This window comes from Fusarium verticillioides, chromosome 5, assembly GCF_000149555.1.
Source record: "Fusarium verticillioides 7600 chromosome 5, whole genome shotgun sequence".
Classification (NCBI taxonomy): domain Eukaryota; kingdom Fungi; phylum Ascomycota; class Sordariomycetes; order Hypocreales; family Nectriaceae; genus Fusarium; species Fusarium verticillioides.
The window spans coordinates 4,198,114-4,218,497 of NC_031679.1; the positions used below are offsets into that span (position 1 = coordinate 4,198,114).

The 20,384-nt window shown below is 47.6% G+C and overlaps 12 protein-coding genes across 12 annotated transcripts; 7 read left to right on the plus strand and 5 right to left on the minus strand.

The window, feature by feature from the left end:
- Positions 1-90: 90 nt before the first annotated feature.
- FVEG_09433 (hypothetical protein) lies at positions 91-990 on the minus strand (the record flags this gene model as incomplete). The annotated part of the gene is made up of 1 exon (XM_018898417.1): positions 91-990. The coding sequence occupies one exon, from the start codon at positions 988-990 to the stop codon at positions 91-93; it is 900 nt and encodes a 299-aa protein (XP_018756302.1).
- A 661-nt stretch (positions 991-1,651) lies between these two features.
- Positions 1,652-2,557, plus strand: FVEG_09434 (hypothetical protein; the record flags this gene model as incomplete). The annotated part of the gene is made up of 1 exon (XM_018898418.1): positions 1,652-2,557. The coding sequence occupies one exon, from the start codon at positions 1,652-1,654 to the stop codon at positions 2,555-2,557; it is 906 nt and encodes a 301-aa protein (XP_018756303.1).
- Positions 2,558-2,888: 331 nt separating this feature from the next.
- Positions 2,889-3,569, plus strand: FVEG_09435 (hypothetical protein). Its single transcript, XM_018898419.1, has one exon. The coding sequence runs from the start codon at positions 2,965-2,967 to the stop codon at positions 3,487-3,489; it is 525 nt and encodes a 174-aa protein (XP_018756304.1). The 5' UTR covers positions 2,889-2,964; the 3' UTR covers positions 3,490-3,569.
- Positions 3,570-3,961: 392 nt separating this feature from the next.
- Positions 3,962-6,285, minus strand: FVEG_09436 (MFS transporter, SP family, general alpha glucoside:H+ symporter). Its single transcript, XM_018898420.1, has 5 exons — positions 5,768-6,285; positions 5,624-5,715; positions 4,540-5,576; positions 4,399-4,489; positions 3,962-4,345 (listed from the first exon to the last, which is right to left on the minus strand). Exons 1-5 carry the CDS (start codon positions 5,997-5,999, stop codon positions 4,112-4,114), a joined length of 1,686 nt encoding a protein of 561 aa, XP_018756305.1. The 5' UTR covers positions 6,000-6,285; the 3' UTR covers positions 3,962-4,111.
- A 2,095-nt stretch (positions 6,286-8,380) lies between these two features.
- Positions 8,381-9,107, plus strand: FVEG_09437 (hypothetical protein; the record flags this gene model as incomplete). Its single annotated transcript, XM_018898421.1, has 3 exons — positions 8,381-8,509; positions 8,560-8,821; positions 8,887-9,107. 3 exons carry the CDS (start codon positions 8,381-8,383, stop codon positions 9,105-9,107), a joined length of 612 nt encoding a protein of 203 aa, XP_018756306.1.
- Positions 9,108-9,248: 141 nt separating this feature from the next.
- FVEG_16587 (hypothetical protein) lies at positions 9,249-10,006 on the plus strand (the record flags this gene model as incomplete). The annotated part of the gene is made up of 2 exons (XM_018905834.1): positions 9,249-9,527; positions 9,584-10,006. 2 exons carry the CDS (start codon positions 9,249-9,251, stop codon positions 10,004-10,006), a joined length of 702 nt encoding a protein of 233 aa, XP_018756307.1.
- Positions 10,007-11,019: 1,013 nt separating this feature from the next.
- Positions 11,020-11,461, plus strand: FVEG_09438 (hypothetical protein; the record flags this gene model as incomplete). Its single annotated transcript, XM_018898422.1, has 2 exons — positions 11,020-11,351; positions 11,407-11,461. The coding sequence occupies 2 exons, from the start codon at positions 11,020-11,022 to the stop codon at positions 11,459-11,461; spliced, it is 387 nt and encodes a 128-aa protein (XP_018756308.1).
- Positions 11,462-12,602: 1,141 nt separating this feature from the next.
- FVEG_09439 (hypothetical protein) lies at positions 12,603-14,111 on the plus strand (the record flags this gene model as incomplete). The annotated part of the gene is made up of 1 exon (XM_018898423.1): positions 12,603-14,111. One exon carries the CDS (start codon positions 12,603-12,605, stop codon positions 14,109-14,111), a length of 1,509 nt encoding a protein of 502 aa, XP_018756309.1.
- Positions 14,112-14,731: 620 nt separating this feature from the next.
- On the plus strand, positions 14,732-15,445 carry FVEG_16588 (hypothetical protein; the record flags this gene model as incomplete). The annotated part of the gene is made up of 2 exons (XM_018905835.1): positions 14,732-15,118; positions 15,194-15,445. 2 exons carry the CDS (start codon positions 14,732-14,734, stop codon positions 15,443-15,445), a joined length of 639 nt encoding a protein of 212 aa, XP_018756310.1.
- A 231-nt stretch (positions 15,446-15,676) lies between these two features.
- On the minus strand, positions 15,677-16,777 carry FVEG_09440 (hypothetical protein; the record flags this gene model as incomplete). The annotated part of the gene is made up of 2 exons (XM_018898424.1): positions 15,677-16,550; positions 16,608-16,777. The coding sequence occupies 2 exons, from the start codon at positions 16,775-16,777 to the stop codon at positions 15,677-15,679; spliced, it is 1,044 nt and encodes a 347-aa protein (XP_018756311.1).
- A 428-nt stretch (positions 16,778-17,205) lies between these two features.
- On the minus strand, positions 17,206-18,202 carry FVEG_09441 (hypothetical protein; the record flags this gene model as incomplete). The annotated part of the gene is made up of 3 exons (XM_018898425.1): positions 17,206-17,632; positions 17,687-17,868; positions 17,919-18,202. 3 exons carry the CDS (start codon positions 18,200-18,202, stop codon positions 17,253-17,255), a joined length of 846 nt encoding a protein of 281 aa, XP_018756312.1. The 3' UTR covers positions 17,206-17,252.
- A 387-nt stretch (positions 18,203-18,589) lies between these two features.
- FVEG_09442 (hypothetical protein) lies at positions 18,590-20,238 on the minus strand (the record flags this gene model as incomplete). The annotated part of the gene is made up of 4 exons (XM_018898426.1): positions 18,590-18,633; positions 18,688-19,400; positions 19,451-20,162; positions 20,229-20,238. The coding sequence occupies 4 exons, from the start codon at positions 20,236-20,238 to the stop codon at positions 18,590-18,592; spliced, it is 1,479 nt and encodes a 492-aa protein (XP_018756313.1).
- Between the last annotated feature and the right edge of the window lie 146 nt (positions 20,239-20,384).

The following is a 20,384-nucleotide window of genomic DNA, read 5'->3' on the forward strand; positions in this document are numbered from 1 at the left end:
ACGTGTTTCATTTCCATCATTCCTAGCTTTTGTTTCGTAGGCGCCAGTCACTCTCCTACGCTCTCGTCTCAATTGCCATTACGTCTTGATTCAGAGAGTCCTATTGTCCCATCCGGCTTTGGAACTGCCAGTGAGCAGGTACAGGTTCCACCGGTCATATCGGGACCGCATTCTTTCAAATAGACCTTGCTCACTTGTGGCAGCTGCAAGCTCCTCGGCGAATCCTTTGATGTAGTCTGCCGTGCCTGTGAGCATCGCTGTCGCCAAGTCCTCATCTGGTGTCGACGTCGGAGTGAACGTGTGTCCAGGCACGACAATCTTAGGTCTCAAGGCTCGTATCTCCTCAAGAGCTGCAAGCCATTGGGTTCGTTTCTCGGCACTGGACGCCTCGCCTAACCACTGGTGACAGTCGCCGTTGTAGACAATATCGCCTGCCACAACATGATCCAGCTCAGGGACGTGGATGAACGAATTAGCGTGTGTGTCGCCATGAGGGACATCGTATAGCTTGAGCAGGTGACCATCGAGATTGAATTCATTAGATGTCGGAAGAGCCTGGAAAACGGACTTTGCATCCAGCAAACCAGAACCATCTTTAGAGGAAAGAAAGATGTTGTTCCAGAACGAATCCATAATTTCCGGTGATTGCTGTAGATCAATTCCTTCAGCGACGGCCTTGGTAGCATAAGCTTGTAATCCAGGAAAATGCTCTTCCAACACCGGGAGGCCGAAGAAATGATCACCATGAGCATGAGTACAGACAAAGTACTTGAGAGTGCTGCCCAGTGGCAGCTGAGATTTGATCCATTCTGCCAGTTCACGTGTAGGATTAACGGTGGCGGGGCAATCCACTACGAGCGCAGTCGTAGGAGTGTAGAGCAGAGTGACTGACTGAGGTTGCCAAAGGCCCGAGTCCTTGGATGAGGCGTCTGGAGAGGGGGCCTTGGTTGGAATTGGGGGACAAGTGTAAATAGAAAATTTGAGTGACATGGTGACAGTTTTGGGCGTTGTTTTTTAAGTTGGTGGTGGGAGTGCTGATCCCTTAAGCAACACAGATTGGCTGACGGAGACCCAGTGACGGTGAGGCGATACTGGGTATGTCTATATCCTTGGCAACGAAGACAAACAGATATTATGCACAAAATGTATACAGTTAGATGGCAAAACCGGAATTTATTTCCTTATAAAGGTGGCAAGACTTAGTAACCATGGTTTATACAAAGCGTATGGATCTGAGGGCAAAATCAGCGTGATTAGTAAGAAAGCCGATTCATGTAACACTGTGGCGTAAGAGCTCATCATTGATCAGTAAACAGCAGACAAAGCAGGAAAGGGTATTTTATTTGTCAGACTCTATATGTGCGTTAACGGAGGGGCTTGGTTAATGTATAGATTGAGGTCGCGGAATCTCATGTCAGTGTACTGTTCAGCGCTGCTTAGTGATAACCGTAGCGGGCGTAGGAATGAGGGGCGAGGCCTTCTGTAATCACTTGTGTACTACACCTCCTACTCACTCCGTCGCGTGAATCAGTCGACATCTGGCTATAAGTAGACCAGTTCCTGGCTCTAATGTCAAGGTCGCAGGACCGATACACATACTAAAATCATTCAGTTACTGCTACGTTCCATTTAATCATTTCACACTGCTATCATGTCGTCAGTGAGAAAGGTCGCTGTTATCGGCGCCAGCGGAAATGTTGGCAAGTCGACTGTCAAGGCACTCCTCCAAGAAGGCTTTCAAGTGACAGGCCTGACTCGGGCATCATCAAACAGCACTCTTCCCCCGGGCATCAACACTGTCAAAACCGACTACTCTGAAGAGTCTCTCGTCGAGGCGCTAAGAGGCCACGATGCTGTAGTTAGCATGGTCTCTGGCATAGCCGTTGGCCAGATATTCCCCTTGCAGAAGCTAATAGTTGACGCAGCCGTCAAAGCCGGCGTCAAAGTCTTCGTCCCCTCTGAGTTCGGCGTCGACACTGCAAATCCAGAAGCGCCGAAGGCCATTCCTTTCGTCCAAGATAAGATCGATACGCTCGACTACATTAAGGCCAAGAACGGCGAGCTTTCATGGATTGCTATTGTTTCAGGTGCCATGTTTGACTGGGGCCTCAACATTCCCGGCTTCGGTGGCTTCAACATCCCCGCACGCACCGCTACACTTTATGACGGCGGTGATATCGCTTATGAGGCCACCAACCTGGACCAGGCTGGGAGGGCAATCGCCAAGAGTTTGAGGAATCTCGAGATTACGCGTAATCAGCATGTCTACGTCAACAGCTTCACCGTGACTCAGAACGATGTCCTCCGTGCGCTTGAGAAAGCCACAGGAGACAAGTTCCAAGTTTCTGATGGAACTGTGGAAGGTCTCTGGGAGTCAGGTGCTGAGCAGGTCAGAAGCGGAGATGCAATGGGCGCTGTGGCTCAGATCTTTGGTGCGATCTACGGCAAGGGGGGTGTCGCGAATTATTCTGTTGATAAAGGACTGTGGAATGATAAGATAGGCTTGCCAGGAGAGAACCTCGAGGAGTTCGTCAAGGATTATATCAAGAGCACTTGACTAGTTACAGGGGTGTCTTGATGGATCATGAAAGTTGGTGCTTCATCTACTTAATACGAAATCTACAAACAGCGTTTAGTTCAGGTCGCTAGAAGATCGGTGTTTGATGGTTGTATGTGTATGACATTAATATCCACGACGAGTTGAAACTATCAGGTCTAGAAATTCAATGCAGCTGCCGTGAGTCTGGTCAAAGTTGTCTGATGAGTTATTCCCGACGCTTCATGGGCAGCGGATGTGGACGATTTGTAATCAGTCCTCATTGGGCCGCCTTTGCCGACGTCCCATTGCCGACACTAGAGAGTCTCCAAATGCACATGAGAAAGGTTCGAGTTCTTTGATTTAACCGCCTTCAGACAAAAGCCACTATCAATCTTGTTATCCTTCTTCTCCAAGGTTCATTCAAAATGCAGTCAGCAATCATCTGGCCTAAGAAGTTCCTGCCCGGAACAACCGACAACTATGCCTCCAACGAAGTAATCGTGCGCGATATCACTGCCACCCAAGTCTGGGCCAACCTCGCCGACATCACTCAGTGGGAGTCATACTACAGCAACTGCAGTCATATCACGCCTCCAGCCGGAGGCAACTTCCTCAAGAAGGGCGACAGCTTTAGCTTCTCGACTTTCGGGTTTGGTCCCTTTCCAGCAGAAGTCATGGAGTCTGTGCCGCCGAGCGCGGGCTCACCGGGACGTTTGGCATGGAGGGCAAGGGTAGATGGGGATGAGAGCTCTAAGCTAGATGTTTATCATGCTTGGATAGTGGAGGACTTGGATTATGGCGTGGTTAGAATCTTGACGCAGGAGTCACAGATTGGACAGCCTGGGGTTAAGCTTGCGGCTACGAAGCCGAATCCTATATTGAATGGTCATCAAGAGTGGCTTGATAGCTTGGTCAACTTTACCAAGCAGAAACAGAATACCTCAAGCTGATACAACATGTGGCGGAGAGCGTACAACTACCACCTAGAGCTTGATGCTAGGATTCGCTGTTGAACTGTGTTTTCCCAATACTTTCGCTTTCTTCCAATGCATGTTATTAAAGTAGTGTTTCCGGTATTCGCACTATCGCCATCGACTACTGAGCATCATACCGCATCCCCTCGTTGTACTATGACCCATTGTCTTGGCACGCCTGGTTCTTGTCAACCGTTCGAGCTATGACGCCACGTTTTCCGTGGGCATCAAGTGCAACTACAATGTATATGATTTCTGGTCAGTAGCTCGATCTTTATATATCAAGGTCTTGGATAATCGTGACAATTGCTAACATGAGGCAGAAGTGGGGGTTTTCGGATTTGCCGAGATGGTATCAGAGATCGGCAGAAACGGTCACCTATGGAGGCATAGCTCCGTTCAAGGTTGCATGCATGGATGTACACAAACAGAAGGAGGTTTGGCCTCGCCGACGATGGCACGCGATCAGGATAGTTATTCAATGTCTCATTATTTCTGCGTTATTATTGTATACATAAACTGTCTTGACTCGTTGATGTGCAAGTAAAGACTATCCAAGGAGGTTTGACCTGGGCGCTTTGAGCCCGTCAATCAACATCTACTTGTGTGCTGGGGCTTGCTCAACGGTCTCAACAGTAGCCTGATCGGCCTTGGCCAACCGGTCGAGGACGTGATCGTCGACAGACTCGTGGAAGACATCGACCTTGGTGGTAGCGAACTTTCGAGCGCTGACGCCCTTCTCGAACAAGACACCCAACTCGGCAAAGGTTCGGCCATTTGGTTCGGGCAGGCGGAAGTAGGTGTAGATGACGCAGAGGAAGCAGATGCCACCCTATTGAGCATGTTAGCTTGGGAATCCAGTGAGGAAATGGTTCCGAGACTTACCCAGAAGAAACCGGTATAGTTGCTCCAGTTCCAAGCGGTGGGGTTGAGCATGTAAGGAGCCAGAACAGCGTTGACAATACCGACAATGCCACTGTGATTGGTTAGTTAGGTGTGCTTTTGGTATCTGTAGGTCAAACTTACTAGAAGATACGACCGAGAGCGACAGTCTTGATCTGAAGGCGTCGAGAAGGAAGCTCAGAGACAAGGGAGTAAGCTACAGAGCCCACAGTGAGCTGGTACACAACAGCCCAGCCAATCATCAGGCTTCCAGTGGCAAGAGCGCCCTTCTGGCGATCAGCCTCGGGGACAAGACCAAGGAAGCCAAGAACGCACAAGACAGTGCAGAGACCGCACAATCCGTAAAGGTAGAGGCTTCGGCGACCGATTCCGAAGGACATCAGACCCCAGGCACCAAAGACACCAATCATGTTGATGGCATATTGTCCGAGAGCAAAGGAGTAGGCGTGCTCAGCAGACATACCGGCTTGCTCAAGGAAGTAGGTCGAGTAGTTGGAAAAGGAGTTGCCGCTGAGGTTCTGCATGGCCCAAACCATACAGACGATTTCTGTTCGTCGACGGTTGACGCCCTTGAAACAGTCAATATAGGAGCTTCCTTCAGTCAGCTTCTCCTCGAGAGCAGTTGTATGAACCATCATAGCAACAGTCTCGTCAGCATCGAAATCAGTCTCGCGGTTGAGGCTTGTAAGTCGAAGAAGACTCTTCTTAGCATCAGCGACACGGCCCTTGCGAACAAGCCACCAAGGAGACTCAGGAGCAAGCCACAAGCCCACCATCAAAGGCAGAGGCCAGATCCACTGCAGACCATAGGGGATTCTATAAGCCCACTCGTCGGTTCGGCCGATCATAGATCGCAAGATTCCAATGCCGATTTCCTGTCCGAGGCCCCAGCAGAAGTTGACGTATGTGGTGAGATAACCTCGGAGGGCGATGGGGCAGACTTCGGAGGCGTAGGTGACGCAGATGGTCTGGAAGATACCCCATGGCAGACCGCAGAGGATTTCGGCGGCGAGGAGCATCTGGACGTTTTGTGCGGTGAAGAAAAGGGTGATGCAGCCCGAGAGCCAGATCATGCAGCCGATGATGGTGTATCGATAACCGAAACGCTCTGAGAGCCAACCGTTGAGGAAGAGACCGATGATGGAACCGACGTTGGCACCCTGTGGCGGTTAGCTTTGTCAATTGGGGGGCCTTTTATGGCGCATACATTACTCAAGCCGGCTTGCCATGCTGCTGAGACCTGATATGTTCCGTCAGGCTGGAGTTGGCCGTACTTCTTGTTCCACTGGGGGAAAGCATCTAAACAACAATTGTTAGTTCAAGTCGCGTTGGGTCGTGTCGTGCAACTCACAGAAGTTGTTGACAAGGACAATGTCGAATCCTTCCATGACAATGCAAGTCGAGATCAGGATACTCCACGCGACAGCCTTGGGATACAGCTTGATGCCCTGCATGAGGGTCATGTTCTGCTCCTTGTTGGCCGCCGAGCGCGCATGGTCGATAACATCTGGATGAGTCTTGCTAGGATCAGAGGTATCGATGTGAGCCTCTGGGGCAGCAGCCGAGACCTTTTCGTCCGACATGATTCAACGGATCGAAAAGTCAATGAATAAGAAATGAGAGAAAAGATGTGAGAGAGATGCGGGGAAGTGTGATCTGGGGAAAGATGGAGAATATGGGCAACCGCCCCAATATTTCTATTAAATGCTGGGGAGAAAGATGGAGAGGTGATCGGCCAGGTTTCCGGAGGGAGAAGCGGGCTAAGAAGTTTGCCTAGCCTTGGGCGTGCGGGACAGTTGCCTGAATGGTATTAGCTTGTGCTGGAAGATGGAGGGGGAGAATGGCAATCGTCGGCTTGGGTTGCGTGCAGAGACGGCAGACTCTTTATGTTTGCTCTCACAAATGAGTAGAATGTTCTCTGGGTGTATCTCTCCAAGACCAATCCCAGTTTCTTGTCAGTTCATGGCCCGATTCACCGCCAAATGGGACCACAGAATCTTGGAGAAAAGTCGTCTCCCACTTCTGGTACGTAATCTCATCTCCTCAAGGGCCAATTTCTCCGCAACGCAGTCCCAATTCTGGGGGTGGAGTACCCTCACGTGTCATTGACCAACGAGAATCAAGGTTATGGCAATCTCTCATGCTAATAAAGCGGGCCGGAATGCTCTCGAACAGACTCAGCCAATCTCAGTGTCTCTATCTCCAAAAAAGCAGGGATGTTTTTCGCTCGGCCAATTCCCGCTGTATTTCGACGCCCGTTGCACGCACAAACGCTTCAATTGAGTTAAGCTTGTCCGCTTGGTCTCTTTCGTGACTCATGATGTATTGTGAGGGAGTTTTGAACGGTGAGAAGTCCGTGGTTGAGAAGTCCGTTGGATGGTCTAGATCCAGAGGGATGGTTCAGATTTCCCCGCGATTTCATCTGCCGGAGCCGAAAATGACGAATGAGAGCTTTGTTGAAACATTGTCGCGACGGCTGGATGCCTGTCGTGGACTGTCTATTGAAGCTTAGCTATGGTTTGTTCATCTCAATTGGCTGTGCTTCTATTCGGTTCATCGGCCGATCAATATAGCTGCAGACCATCACCAGCACGTGGCAATTGATCTAGATCAAGTTGGCAGGCTGAATTCCATCGCGCGCCACGAGATAGGATATCGTAGGCACAGCGCAATCTGCGCAAACGCGCTATCATTGGTGTGTTGTATCGGGCCGACTCTGTTGACCAGCGTACATGCCTACCCTGAACTTGTTTGCGGTCTGTTTTGCAATCCATCTTTGCATCGCAAGCATAGAAGACAATGGAATAAATAGCATCTGATGATTTGGTATGTTTCACAGCTGCTCGGTGTTTATTTTTACCAGATTGCACATATGCCACAGACGTCACCACAACAGAAACAATGATGTAAAGTTTTGTCTTGAAGATAAGATGCGCACGGCAGGGAAGCCGAGGAGGAAAATCAACCTCGTAGGTAAACTTCAACCCCTAGAATGATCAGATATAGAAATATGTATTTCAAAAGCTGTAATATATTATCTATGTCTTATCTTTACTAAAGTCCAGCATCTGCGAGACATATGCAGAATTTTCGTAAAGCCTTAGAGTCCATCATAACCGAGGTCCATGAATTCCAGCCTCCAGCCTCTGATGGTTCCACATGATGGTTGCTGATAGGCCAGTGGAACAAAACATCCGAGAAGTCAAGACCTCTCCCTTCTTGGTTTAGGGGCAGATCACACGTGAGATAATGGAGATAACGTGAAGAGCAATGAGGGACAGCTCTGCTGCTTGAGCCAAACCAGACAATGACAAGATATTGTACTCTGTACATTGAACTATTTGTCTCTCGTTGTTCGTCCCATCTGCGTTTTCGATATTGCATTCTCTATAAGCTGTGACTTTGTCTGCTTGTCTGCGCTTGGTCGGGGACAATAGCACTGAAGCCAATCAATCTGATTGACAGGACGTTGTCAATCTAGAACAGGCAGAATACAGACTTTGCTCGTCACAAGAGTTGCAAGCATATTTGTTCAACCCAATCGCAACCTCAATGCCAAACAATTGAAATGCATGACAAAGTCAACAAATTCCGCCCCTTGCACTAAGCGAAAAAGATCTCCAAATGAGCTTAGATCAGATTGATAACCCACTACCCCAACCAATCAAACACCCGCCCACCATTCTCCAACTTCCGGTATCGGCAGAATTTCCTCACAAAGTGGAATTTCTCTCTGGGGCCACGAAAAGAAATTACTCTACAATATCCCAATAGAGCTCAATTGTCTGATTTATATGGTAAACATGCTCCGCTTCTGTGATCTTGGCAGTTGGAATCGGAGGTGTTATTGCTGAGATGGAGAAAATTTCACATCGTGACAAGATGCACCTCTCGGAGTTACTTTCCTTTATTTCTTAATATCTGGAAGGTGAATACGAGCCCGATTATCTGATTCATTGCTATTATGATTGGTACCGAGAAGGTTGATGACCAGGAGGGTCAAGTGTTTGCTGGTGAAGTTCATGATGATCCTGGTCATGCTCACGATGCTGTTTTTGGAAGACTCACCAATGACGGTCCAAATTACCGCAATGTGAGTATGCTCTGCCTACTGAACCTCAAATTTGTTAATGGTATGTGTAGGTCGGTTGGGTGGGCACAGCAGGTCTGATGATGAAGACGCAGCTTGGCCTTGGAATATTGTCCATCCCATCTGTGTTTGACACACTGGGAATGATACCCGGCCTCATCTGTCTTTGCGTTATCGCTGCAATTACGACATGGTCAGATTACATAGTCGGCACTTTCAAGTTGAGGCATCGTGAAGTCTATGGCATTGATGATGCGGGTGGCCTGATGTTTGGTCGTGCTGGGCAGGAAATCTTTGGCTTTGCTTTTGGTCTCTGTAAGTCAAGGTCGCCCGTTATTGAAGACTAGGGTGGTTGAATTTTGACTGATACAATGGTCTAGATTGGACATTTGTTTGCGGTTCGGCAATGCTGAGCGTGTCAATCGGCTTCAATGCTGTTTCCAACCACGGAACTTGTACTGCCGTCTTTGTAGCTGTTGCAGCTGTTACCGGCTTCATCTTCGCCAGCATCCGAACCCTCGGGAAGCTAAGTTGGCTCGCCTGGCTAGGATTGATCTGCATCATCTCTTCAGGTTACTACATTCCCGCACCTCTGTCTTGACAATACCATGCTAAAGTCCCAAACACAGTCATCATCCTCACAATTGCTGTGGGTATACAAGATCGACCTGCAGCCGCACCCAAAGAGGCAGTCTGGGTATCTGACTACGAGCTCTTCAAGAAGCCAAGCTTCACAAACGCTATGTCCGCCATCTGCGCATTGATCTTTGCTTATGCAGGCACCCCGGCCTTTTTCAGCATTGCTGCAGAGATGAGGGATCCTAGGCATTATACGAGATCTTTGATTCTGTGCCAGACAGTCATTAGTGCCTGTTATATCGCGATCGGCTGTGTGGTATACTATTTCTGTGGCTCGTATGTTGCTTCGCCAGCGCTTGGATCTGCAGGTGTCTTGATCAAGAGAGTCAGCTACGGAATTGCACTTCCTGGACTAATAGTCACAACTATGTTGACTTGTCATGTGAGTCCTCGTTTAAAATATCCAAACAAACTGTTGCTAAACCATAGATGTTCTAGCTAGCAAGCAAGCATGTCTTTGTACGTGTCTTGCGAGGCTCCAAGCATCTCGCGGCCAATACCTTTACCCACTGGGCATCTTGGATAGGATGTACCTTCGGTATTACAGTCGTTGTATATTTGATAGCTAGCGGTATCCCCATATTTGGTGGGCTTGTTTCCCTTATCGGAGCGTTGCTTGCCACGTCACTCTCATTCCAGCCTATGGGATGCATGTGGCTCCACGATAACTGGAAGCGAGGGAAGCAAGATCGTTCGATCTCTTGGTCGGTCGGAGTGCTCTGGAGCGTCACTATCATCGTCTTGGGGACCTTCCTGACCATTGCTGGGACATATGCTTCCGTGGTCGACATTATAGCCTCATACAAAGTGTCTGGAGGTTCAGCGGCCTGGTCGTGTGCTGACAACTCGGGCTCTTCCTAGTCGGGCGTGGGCAGACAATTGAGTTATGATGTCGTTATCATGTTAGCGACATGTATGACGTCGGAATGCAGATAACTGCCGGCCGTTAGAGTTGGCTTTTGTTGAACTTCACACGATTGGCGGTATCGCTCTGCCTCACTTTGAAACAAAACGAGTTTCGCAGATCGCGGAATGTTGCCCTTAAGGCCTAGAAAATAATACGCCTCTACTACGATACATAAGAAGTCTGCGATCGTGACTCATAACTCAGCTGGAGCTGATCTGAGCCCAGAACAGTGGAAGGTCGTAAAGGCATCTTTCCAATCTTCTATAATACTTAGTTAAACGACCAGAAATTACTAATGGTAAGCTGAGCTTTGACGTGATAATGTTCCCTGGCCAGCATCTGCTCCCTATGCTTGTTCGGATATTAATAAAAAACTGAAAACCGAGCCAGAGCCAAGATCATGCATGACCTTTTGTACCCCGATAAAACCCGTATGACTTGGTTCGGCCGCCGCGCATAAATGTGATCGTACCGGCATAGATATCTTGATTGAGACACAGCTCTTTCTGCGTCTTGGAAAAACTGTCGGTGAACAGAATGTTGACTTGACTCAAAATATCTGGCTTCCTGTCCTCTGCGGCAGGTCGGCCGCCGCAAAGGTGGAGTAAAAGGTATGTAAGACAATTAAGTAAGAACATATCAGGGATATTTCTCCACTTCTGTAGCTAATAATATATAGAAAAGTCTTATATAAAGCCAAATAACCCTGACCTAATATATTACTAAGGTTAGTAATATACAGTTTAGGAAAATGTCTATTTTAACTAATACTAAACAATCTAGCTTTACATTTTGGATTCAAGCTATACGAGAATGAAAAGTAACCCTAGGATTTTCACAACCTATAAGTATTAGCCAGAAGCTCTATGGTAAAAGTGTAAGGCTGTTTTTATTACAATAAGGCCCCATCGATATTAATCAGTTTGCGAATCTTTATATAAACTACAATATAACTCGAACCTCCACGATGAAGGGCATCTATACCATGTTCCTTGCTTTTGCTGCTGTACAGGCTACACCAACTGTTAACAGCAACTCAAACTCACTCAACGCCCGGGCTGTCGACCTCAAGGTTCAATACTACAAGGACGGCGGCTGCACAGACTACGCTGTATCGATTTGGCCCGGTACTTCAAACAGCTGTTATGGATACAGCTACAGTAACACAAACAGTGCAAACATTGTTACCTGCGGTGGCAGGGGTGTTGCTTGCACCTGCTACATGTTTGAGCAGGACAACTGTAAGGGAAGCTCTGTTCGAACAGTTGCTCTATCAGGATACGGCTCCGCTTGCGTCAGGTAGCATTTCCCTCGACCTTTTGAAAATCTCATAAGTATTAACTTTATTCAATAGCAATTGGGGTAAGGGCTACAGGTCTATGCAGTGCTACACTACCCAGATAGCTTAGCTGTGAGGAGGATTTGTATAGTGCGAATGATGGTAAAGACGAGGACAGAGAGAAAGGGGAGGGGAGGACAGATAATAAGCCGGAAGCTGTGGATAGTCCTGCGGGTTCTTGTGTGAGAGGACCTTGAGTTGTTGCTTGATGGTGGGTGGGGTACTGATTGCAGGATCCTGGTGAGCAGTTCTGAGCGATATCATAGACCCTATGTGGAGTGGCAAGTAATATTCAACAGACCTGCAATACATGGGAGGCATTTGTATAGCTTCATTGGATAGTTAAACTAAGATTGGGTTTACTTGGCACCTCCGGGCAACTATCAATGTATCAAAAGCTTCAGCGACTCTACTATGCAGGTTCTCAGATCCCGATACTCGAGGCTCAGCACGTCCTTCAATGGTGCTGTGTCAATTTCCCAAGGGCCAGCTGGTGTACCATCCACCAGAGTCTTAGGGATCTTGTCCTTGAGCTGTGGATAACTATCTGCCACCACCTGTGCAATCCGAGCATTACTCATTCTACCTTGCATCAAGCAAAACCTCCTGCCGCCCGCTATCAACTTCTCTAATGCTCGAAAGTGAGCGAGAGAAACGTCTCTAAAGTCAACCCAGTACCAAGATGCTATATACAGTACTGGGAAGGATCTCGATGTCGATGATAAGTCAACGTCAAACTATGCTCATAATATTGGATTTCAATCTCGAAGGGGAAAGGATTTGCATTTAGTATAGCAGCTGAAAAGGGATCTGTTCCACTAACTGCCGACCCGTCTTGTGACGTGTCGTTGGACGTCACAATCTCCGCATGCTAAGTTGATGGACTAATAGGAAATCAACACGGTTCAGGGCCAGCTGCACCGCATTGTCAAAATGGTTAGATAAGGAAATCATTTACCTGAAGCTGTACAGCTAGCTTCACCTATGACGCACCCTACACTAATGCATTGTTGCGAGTAAGATAGAACTGATACTTTATGAAAATGTGTATTCTGGGTGCAGCATAAACATTTGGCAAGTATATAAGTCTAATTAAATTGCTTAGTTATTAGAATACATCTCCCAAGACATTCTACCATTACTTACACCTATCCTCCATATTGCTCACTCTCCACCTCGTCTGCCTATCTCCACGCACGCCATATTTTAAAATGGGTATTAAAATCAGCGAAAAGTTTGTCAATGATCTAACCACCAAGCTTATCAAGGCCGCCGATGGTGGTAAAAGCCTGGAGGTAGCCGACCCCGAAGAGGTTGGACAATATGTCTGCTCCGTCCTGGCGTTGGGTTGTGAACTCATTCCTGTTGTTGGAAGCAGTCTCGGCGCGCTTGTCACACTGTTTGGAAGTATATTCTTTCACCCGAATGCAACTGAGAAGATGTGGGAGAAACTGAGAGATCGCATCGAGGCACTCGTTGATACCAAAATCGCAGAAACTCAGATGGCCATTCTTAGGAAGAAGATCCGAGGGTTTCGCGACAATATGGATAACTATAAACGGGTCTGGGAAGACTACAGGGATTCGACGGGTGAGGAACAGTTGAGAGCAAGGGATACGCTCAAAACAACTCATATCGGCTTTTTGATCGTGGTCAGGACTGCCATTCCCGAGTTTCGGGTGGAACAATTTGACGTACCTTCTCTTCCGTTATTTGCTCTTGCAGCCAATATCCACCTCATGCTACTATCCGATGGCATCAGACACGGCAGGGCTTGGGGCTACTCGGAAAAGAACATCAACACCATGCGTGCCGAGTTCAAGAAGAAAACGTCGCCTCAGGGTGTTGCGGTACATGCAGCAAGCATCGCCTCGGAACAGAGCCATCTACTCAAAGGAGCTATTGCCACAGCCATCAACCAGGAAATTCCAATGAATGTAGTCGATACTTGGAAAGGTGCATATTCAGACCTTACTATTTATGCATCGGGATCCGCCGGGAATGGAGAGGGCTACGACGATCTAGACTATGTGACCTACGCCTACAAAGTCTATCGGAAGGGGCGAGGAAAGGTCAAGGCTTACAAGGCGGAACTCAATGACGCCGACAACAGAGGAAGCGCAGCTGCAGCCAGGCTTAGGGCCTACGCAGACTACGACTCCAGCATGATCATGAATGTACTCAACTACGCCGAGTACTGGCCATATCTGGCTGGAGACGAGATGCCAGAGTCTGTGTTGAGAAAATTGGACCGAGAGATTTACTTTGGCCCGTTTGGCCGTCATACGACTAATGCTACATGGAGCGAGTCCAGTGAATCTCCTATTAGCGACCGTGGTCCTCCAATTACTTCCGCGTACGTGAGGGGATGGGATGACATTGATGGATTGCAGATGAGATACGGAGACTCCTGGGGTCATGCTTATGGATCGACTACTGGGGGTGCGCCCAAACAACTTGACCTCGCTGAGGACGAATATTTCTACTGGGTAAGCGTCTACTACGGACAAAAGCTAGGAAAGGTCAGGTTCTGGAACAATAAGGACAAACCTTTGGAATGTGGCAGTGGAAAACATGGATCGTATTATGGCTGTGCTGCACCACCAGGCTACAGGTTGACAAACGTCCACATAACTAAGTGGGAGAGCTTTACTCCGCCAGGCTGCGAGGGTATCATCTTGGGCTTCAGAACATCTATTATTGAGTTTACACCGAACTAGGTTGATTTATTCTTATGAAAGGAATTGAGATTTCCAGATTTAGCATACTTATAATACACAACCTTGAGCTATAATTAAACAGAAGCACTAGGTTCAGTATTATTTATTGTTTACTATAAAGACAGAATACTAACATGCAGCATACTAGATATTAGCCGGTTGTAATAAAGTAGATCAGCTTGACCCAGTAGGCCGTAGACAAGACCTGTTCTAAACAAAGAGCCAGATATGCGATCTGCAAATGAGACTGCTAGCCAAGAACTGAAAAAAGCACAGAAAGGTTAAAGAGCCTGCCTAAAAAAAGAACGCAGAACAGAGAGAATGTACGGAAATAGGTCACAGGCTATTAGAAGAACTAAGAAGACTGGAACATAAAAGGCTTAAAAGAAAGTACTGTGTTCTTTACTACACTTTAATTATTACCATGCAGGGAGGCTAAGAAAAGTAAGAACAATATTAACCTCTAGCTTATAGTAATATAATATAATAGAACAATCCTTAATAGATAGTACTGCTTGTAATATAAATATGGCGAATTCTTAAAGAGAAAGAACCTGTTAGAGTTTACAGCAAACGAGAACTGGCTTGAAGAGGCGCTCAAAATTCCTGCTGAGGGATCAATGCGATCAAGATACTACAGCGATTATATTAAGCATGCAGTAGAAGCACCGGAAGACAAATGCCGAACTCAACTTAAGCATACAATCGACAAGGAACTGGAAGCGTTGACGGGTGTTGAAAAAGAGTCCTACACGAAGGATATGGAATTGCTCACATTCTGTCCCGCTACAATCGAGCGCAGTTTCGCGCTTCTCAAGCCCTTCGACTACACAGAACGATATTCACTCCATTACATTCTCCTACGCAAGTACTCTGGTGATGGAAACATGACACACAAGGAGGCAGACCGAGAGGCGAAGATTCTCCTTGATGAATATAAAGCAGAGCATTTTAAGAGCTTATGTGAAGAGTCGAGAGAGTTGACCGACTGGCAAGAGCGAGAGACGGTGAGAGACTAGAAGTACTGGAAAGAGACAGAGTATGATCGCAGGGCGAATAGTGTAGGGTATGATGAGTCTGAGGGTGATGGAGCATCTAGCTCGGCGGGTATGGATATCGATTTGTCAGAACCCGCCAGCGAAGATCTCACTACGAAGATCTCAGTGCTTCAGATTTCTAACAAGAAGTCAAATGGCGAAGCAGGCGGGGTGACAAAGACGGCCAAGAAGCGTCCTCTTGACGATAGCGACGACGCTGATGAGGCAGCCCCGTCAGGTTATAAACGCGCGAAGGTGGAACATTGGCGAGAGCGCTTTAATTTTGGATGGAGTTAAGTCTTGATTTTATGGTCTGAAGGTACAAACGAGACTAAGATAATGGAAAGGTAAGTCATTATGTTTCAGGTTTAGAATATAAAAAAGTCTTGTCATAACTTTGGAAAAATATGTACAAACCCTTCAAGTGACTCTGTTTTATTCCTTGCGTTCTGTAACGCAATGCCACCAAAAGCAACTTGCTGCTCAATTTAACACCAATGCCATCTGACCCTTCACTGTTTACAATACCTAGGCGTTTAAGAGAGTCTCCACCTCCTCTGTGATATCTCTCAAGGGGAAAGATGTCCTGTTGCCAGGGAGGGTTCCATTGATGGCATCGCCAAAGAACTCGGTAACAGCATAGATACTATCGGAGATCTGCACGGACGCAACAGTGAATCCGCCCTGGCTGAGGTAAGGATTAGGGATGGTTCCGAGATTCTCGGCAGACTTCCATTTTCCATTGCTAGATCGCAAGACAACAGTGCCGTTGGTATTGTCACTGACCAGAAGAACAGTACCGGCGTAAAGCGAGGGCAAATGCAAGCCGTCGAGGTTTTGGCCCAAGGCCTTGTTGTCTTTAGATGTTGGAACATGAACCGGTTTACCCTTTGATGCTTTGATATCGAATTTGTAAAGCTGACCATCTGTGTTATCGGTCACAAAGAGCGCGTCGCCTTTGCGGGAGATTCCTGAGAAGCCGTGGATGGTATGATTGGCTGGTTCAACGAGATACCACGGGACAACAGACTTTCCATCTGCGCTGACTTTGATCAGACTGCTGGGAAATGTTCCGAGAACGAAAGTGTTGCCTTCGTCGTCGCTCTCACTATCCTGAAAACCACCGTATACACCGTCTGTCGCATTGGTGAGGTTCGCTCGCCACAGCAAAGAGTTGTCTACAAGGTCAAACTTGACAAGCAAGTTGTCGCCCTCAATATTCTGGCCACCAGTATCAAAGGCAGCGCCAGCGTCGATGACCACAGAGAGTCGGTCCAGGGTGTCAACACGTACGCCACTCGAATGGAGCAAAGGGTTGCCACTGAGTCCAGGAGCTTCAAAAGTATGCACTATCTTGCCTCGGTAGGGATCCCAGGCGACAGCAGTTGCATTGTACAGGACGCTATAGTGAATGTCAGGGGTTTATGCCAATTGGTGGAAAAGACTCAAGGGTACCAACCTCGAGTATACAAGACAGCGGCGTGTATCGAAGTCAACATTCTCAGGGTACAACTGATAAGCATCAATCGTCTTGTTGCCAGAAATTGATGGACAAGTGTAAGGTCGAGGGATTGAGAGTGCGAGGCTAGCCTGAACGGCCAGGCTGAGAAGAGATATCTTGGATTGCATGGTGATTGCTGGACTTTTGGTTCGTCGACTCAAGATGTACGATGAGATTTGATTGATGATGTTGATGGTGAGCTGTTTTCGAGGCGGAATGCAACATCGTACTTATTTATACATGCAAGGCTGCAGGGTTTATCAGATATTTTAATATGTTGTAAACTAGCCCTGATTGCTTTTACGTATGTTTTGTCATGCTTGCGGCTATGCCGCCATTGGATTGAACTTTATTATGACAAAGATATCCGGTGGGATAGTAATGCAACAGCGCAGAGCGCGAGCTTGGACCCAACATGAAAGGAGCTAGCCGTAAATGAAGACCCACTGAGTGGGATTGCTCTCCAAATGCCGATTTGGGCTTGAGGTTCTCTCGCACGTGATATCCCACTCAATATCCCACTCGGTTTCATCACATGGAAATAAGAACACAACAAGGCGGACAAAGCTTAATTACTCTGAGTAATTGTCCTCAGTATGCTCACTAGTAGTCGGTTTCTGTTATAATAGAGTCCCACTCCTCCATTGTCTCCAAAACATCTCTGGCTTTGGCCTCAATCTCTTCGACCGCATCTTTCCCAACAGGAAGACGAAACGGGATGGTTCTCCCCTGGGCGCAACCCTCCTGCCTAACCAGGTCCAGTAAAATTTTGACAAACCTTTCTGGGTTTCCGGGCTGCTTCAAGTCTCCACCATGAAGATGATTATGATGAGTTTCGGAAGCTGATTCGTAATCGGGAATTTGACTCTGCTTTGGCTGAAGATGGCCTGTTGACAGGAGAGGTGTTCGAAAGCGTCCGGGCTCCATCAAGAGGGTGCGAAGACCGAGAGACTTGGTCTCGTTATGCAGACTTTCAACAACACCTGGTTTTTCTGTTAGCACCGAGAGCTGTTAGTGACAAATATCAGACAACCGACCTTCAAGAGCGAATTTTGATCCAGCATAAGCCCCAGTAAACTGGTGCCCGATCCAGCCTGACAAAGAACTGATAAAGACCATGGTTCCTGATTTATTGGCTCTCATATGCGGAAGCACTGCACGCGTAACTTTAATTGGCCCGAAGACGTTGGTTTCGAAGGAGGAAGCAAATTCATTGTAACTAAACATGTTAGCAAGGTCAATGATTTCATTGGCTAAGAAGAGCAATACCTAAGATCCTCCCAAGAGCCAGCAGCTACAAAACCAGCATTGTTGACCAATATATCGATACGCCCATAGATCGCAATGGCCTTGGTGATGATTCGATCGATGCTGTCTTGTGAATCCGTGACATCTAGCTCAAGTACAGCTGCTCCTTGACTTGCCAGTGACTCGACCCTGACACTGTTTCGAGCGGTTGCGATGACTTTGTCCCCACGTGACAGTATCTGATGCACAAACTCCGATCCAAAGCCGGAGGAGCAGCCAGTAACAAGCCAAACGAGCTGAGACATGTTGATCAACAGAACAAATTTTATTGATGAACGATTGAAGATGATAGATTGAAAGGGCTGCTGAGGGCCAAGACAATTTGTGATAGTAGAATTAAAAGAAACATGACGGGAGATGTTGCGCTTTTTATAACAATCTGATGCTTTGAGTAAAGAATTTGGCATTATGAAGCTTTGGCTTACAACGGCCAGAGAGTGGAGCTGCCCATATCCGGGCACGCGGGAATGTCAGCGTTGGGGCGGAGAGAGCGGAAGCGGGGCTGGAACTGGCTGCAGACCTCAGGGTAAGCAGAGCGGGCAGAGCGGGAATGCTAAAGTCATTGCGGACACACAGAATGATAATATTGAACTGTTGAAACTTCTATCGGCCCTTTCATCCTTGGAATGATGTCAGCTATGCGCCTTGCTTCCCTCCAAATATGACATGTATTCATCTGCGTAGTTTATCAGTTGTCAATTTCGGATTTAACAAGTTGATCAGGACTTACTGCAGACAGACCATTCGGTCTTTAGAACTTGGAGCGCATTTGTGATGGCTTCCAGACCCACTACCATCTCCGCGTCATTGTTTTCCCTGACAAACCACGCGCACTCTGTCGCTGCGTGATACAAGCACCCAGCTAGTATGGGTGAATGTCTCGGTCCTTTGGATTGTTGTTGACCCGCGGAAACTATTTGCCTCGCCATCTGCGGTAATGTTTTGGATACGATATCTTGGATGCTTGCCAGAGATATCTGTTGCATCTCAACCTCGGCGGCCAACCTCTCGCGTGGCGTGGTGATGCTGGGCTCGTTGCACGCATATTCATTGTATAGAAGCAGTCGGGCTAAACTACACAGCGATAACGCCGAATGCAAGCTTCCCTGCGTCGTCGCGATGTCAAAGTCGTTATTCATGATCCCCTGATCCAGTGCTACCAAGACGATGTGCAGCTGCAAGGCCTCGGCAGTAAGTTCGACTGGGTTAGTGTCTTTTTCTCTGGCTTTTATGTGACGAAGAACCTTGCCAAACATATGGACAGCTTGACATACTCTTGCAAATTGCCCCACGGACGAGGGAGAGTGGAAGTTACGCGTAAATAATGCTTCGTTGAAACCTATTCGTCCATTCGTCCAGTCATCGTCGTTGCAAGGAAGAAGATCATTCGTGCTCGGATCTGGAGCAGCCATCAAGAGCTGTGGGGATCCTGCAACAACAACTCTAGTGATAGTCAATGATTAACCTTTCATGACACATGGGCCTGTACACACCTGTCAAGCATGACAATCGCCCACCAAGTACGTCTTTGCTCCTCACATAACGTCCATGTCTCGGGTTCCATGAACAGTTGCTTTGCATCCTTCGGGCTATGTAGTCCAACCATGGTAGCCAGTCGCACAGCTTGTCCTATCGACAAGTATGCGGCAGGGTAGATACGATGGCCAAACTCATACAAGGCTAGCAGGGTGAGAGTCTCTACAAGTCGAATATTGATAGTTCCACCACTCTCAGCCATAAAACTGCCATGCTTTGCCTTTAAATATGAAGGGTTACTTTGCGGCGATATGGTATGCTCATCACTTTGACTAATGAGAGCCTCAAGGGCCAAGAAGACCAGAACATCAACAACGCCCCGAGTTGAATCTTTTAGAGTCTTTATATCTTGCCTCAGTCGCTTGAGGCTGAGCATGGGCAACCAGTGGTGGATGGTATTTTCGTAATGTACTATCAAAGACTCCAACGTACCAGCAGCCGCAAAGTGTCTTTGTTGTTCAAGGAAAAAGGGGCCATTGTGTATCGTCAATATGTCTCTTGATATCGGTTGGAAGAAATCGGAGTCCAAGAAGTATGAGGACGGGAAATTGTTTGTTCGGTGCAGGCCTAGTTCGGCAGTAGGATCTGTGCGGTCTTGACCCCCCAAGACCTTGGTGGAGGTTCCCAACCCCGAAATAGCTTGCTGTGTTCTATAAATGCATGCTTTACCTAGTCGAGTACACTAAACAAAGATCTGAGACTTGAATGCCCGAGCGGACAAAGGTAGGTACTTACTAGACGACATGATGGGGTATCTCTTGAGCATCTACGCTTCAGACGTCTGACAGTCAGTTAGTTGTGACTTAGCAAGTGACTGACTACGGCGAAGACACACCTACATGCCTCGCACGACGTGAAAGCATTGGCTGGTGGCATATTGGATATTGTGCC

Excerpts from the sequence above, each read along its gene's own strand:
- FVEG_09435 (XM_018898419.1), top strand. The coding sequence starts at position 2,965 with ATGCAGTCAGCAATCATCTGGCCTAAGAAGTTCCTGCCCGGAACAACC.
- FVEG_09436 (XM_018898420.1), bottom strand. The coding sequence starts at position 5,999 with ATGTCGGACGAAAAGGTCTCGGCTGCTGCCCCAGAGGCTCACATCGAT. Across the intron at positions 5,716-5,767 it reads TGTCCTTGTCAACAACTTCT|ATGCTTTCCCCCAGTGGAAC; the intron begins GTGAGTTGCACG and ends ATTGTTGTTTAG. Across the intron at positions 4,490-4,539 it reads GCTCTCGGTCGTATCTTCTA|TGGCATTGTCGGTATTGTCA; the intron begins GTAAGTTTGACC and ends AACCAATCACAG.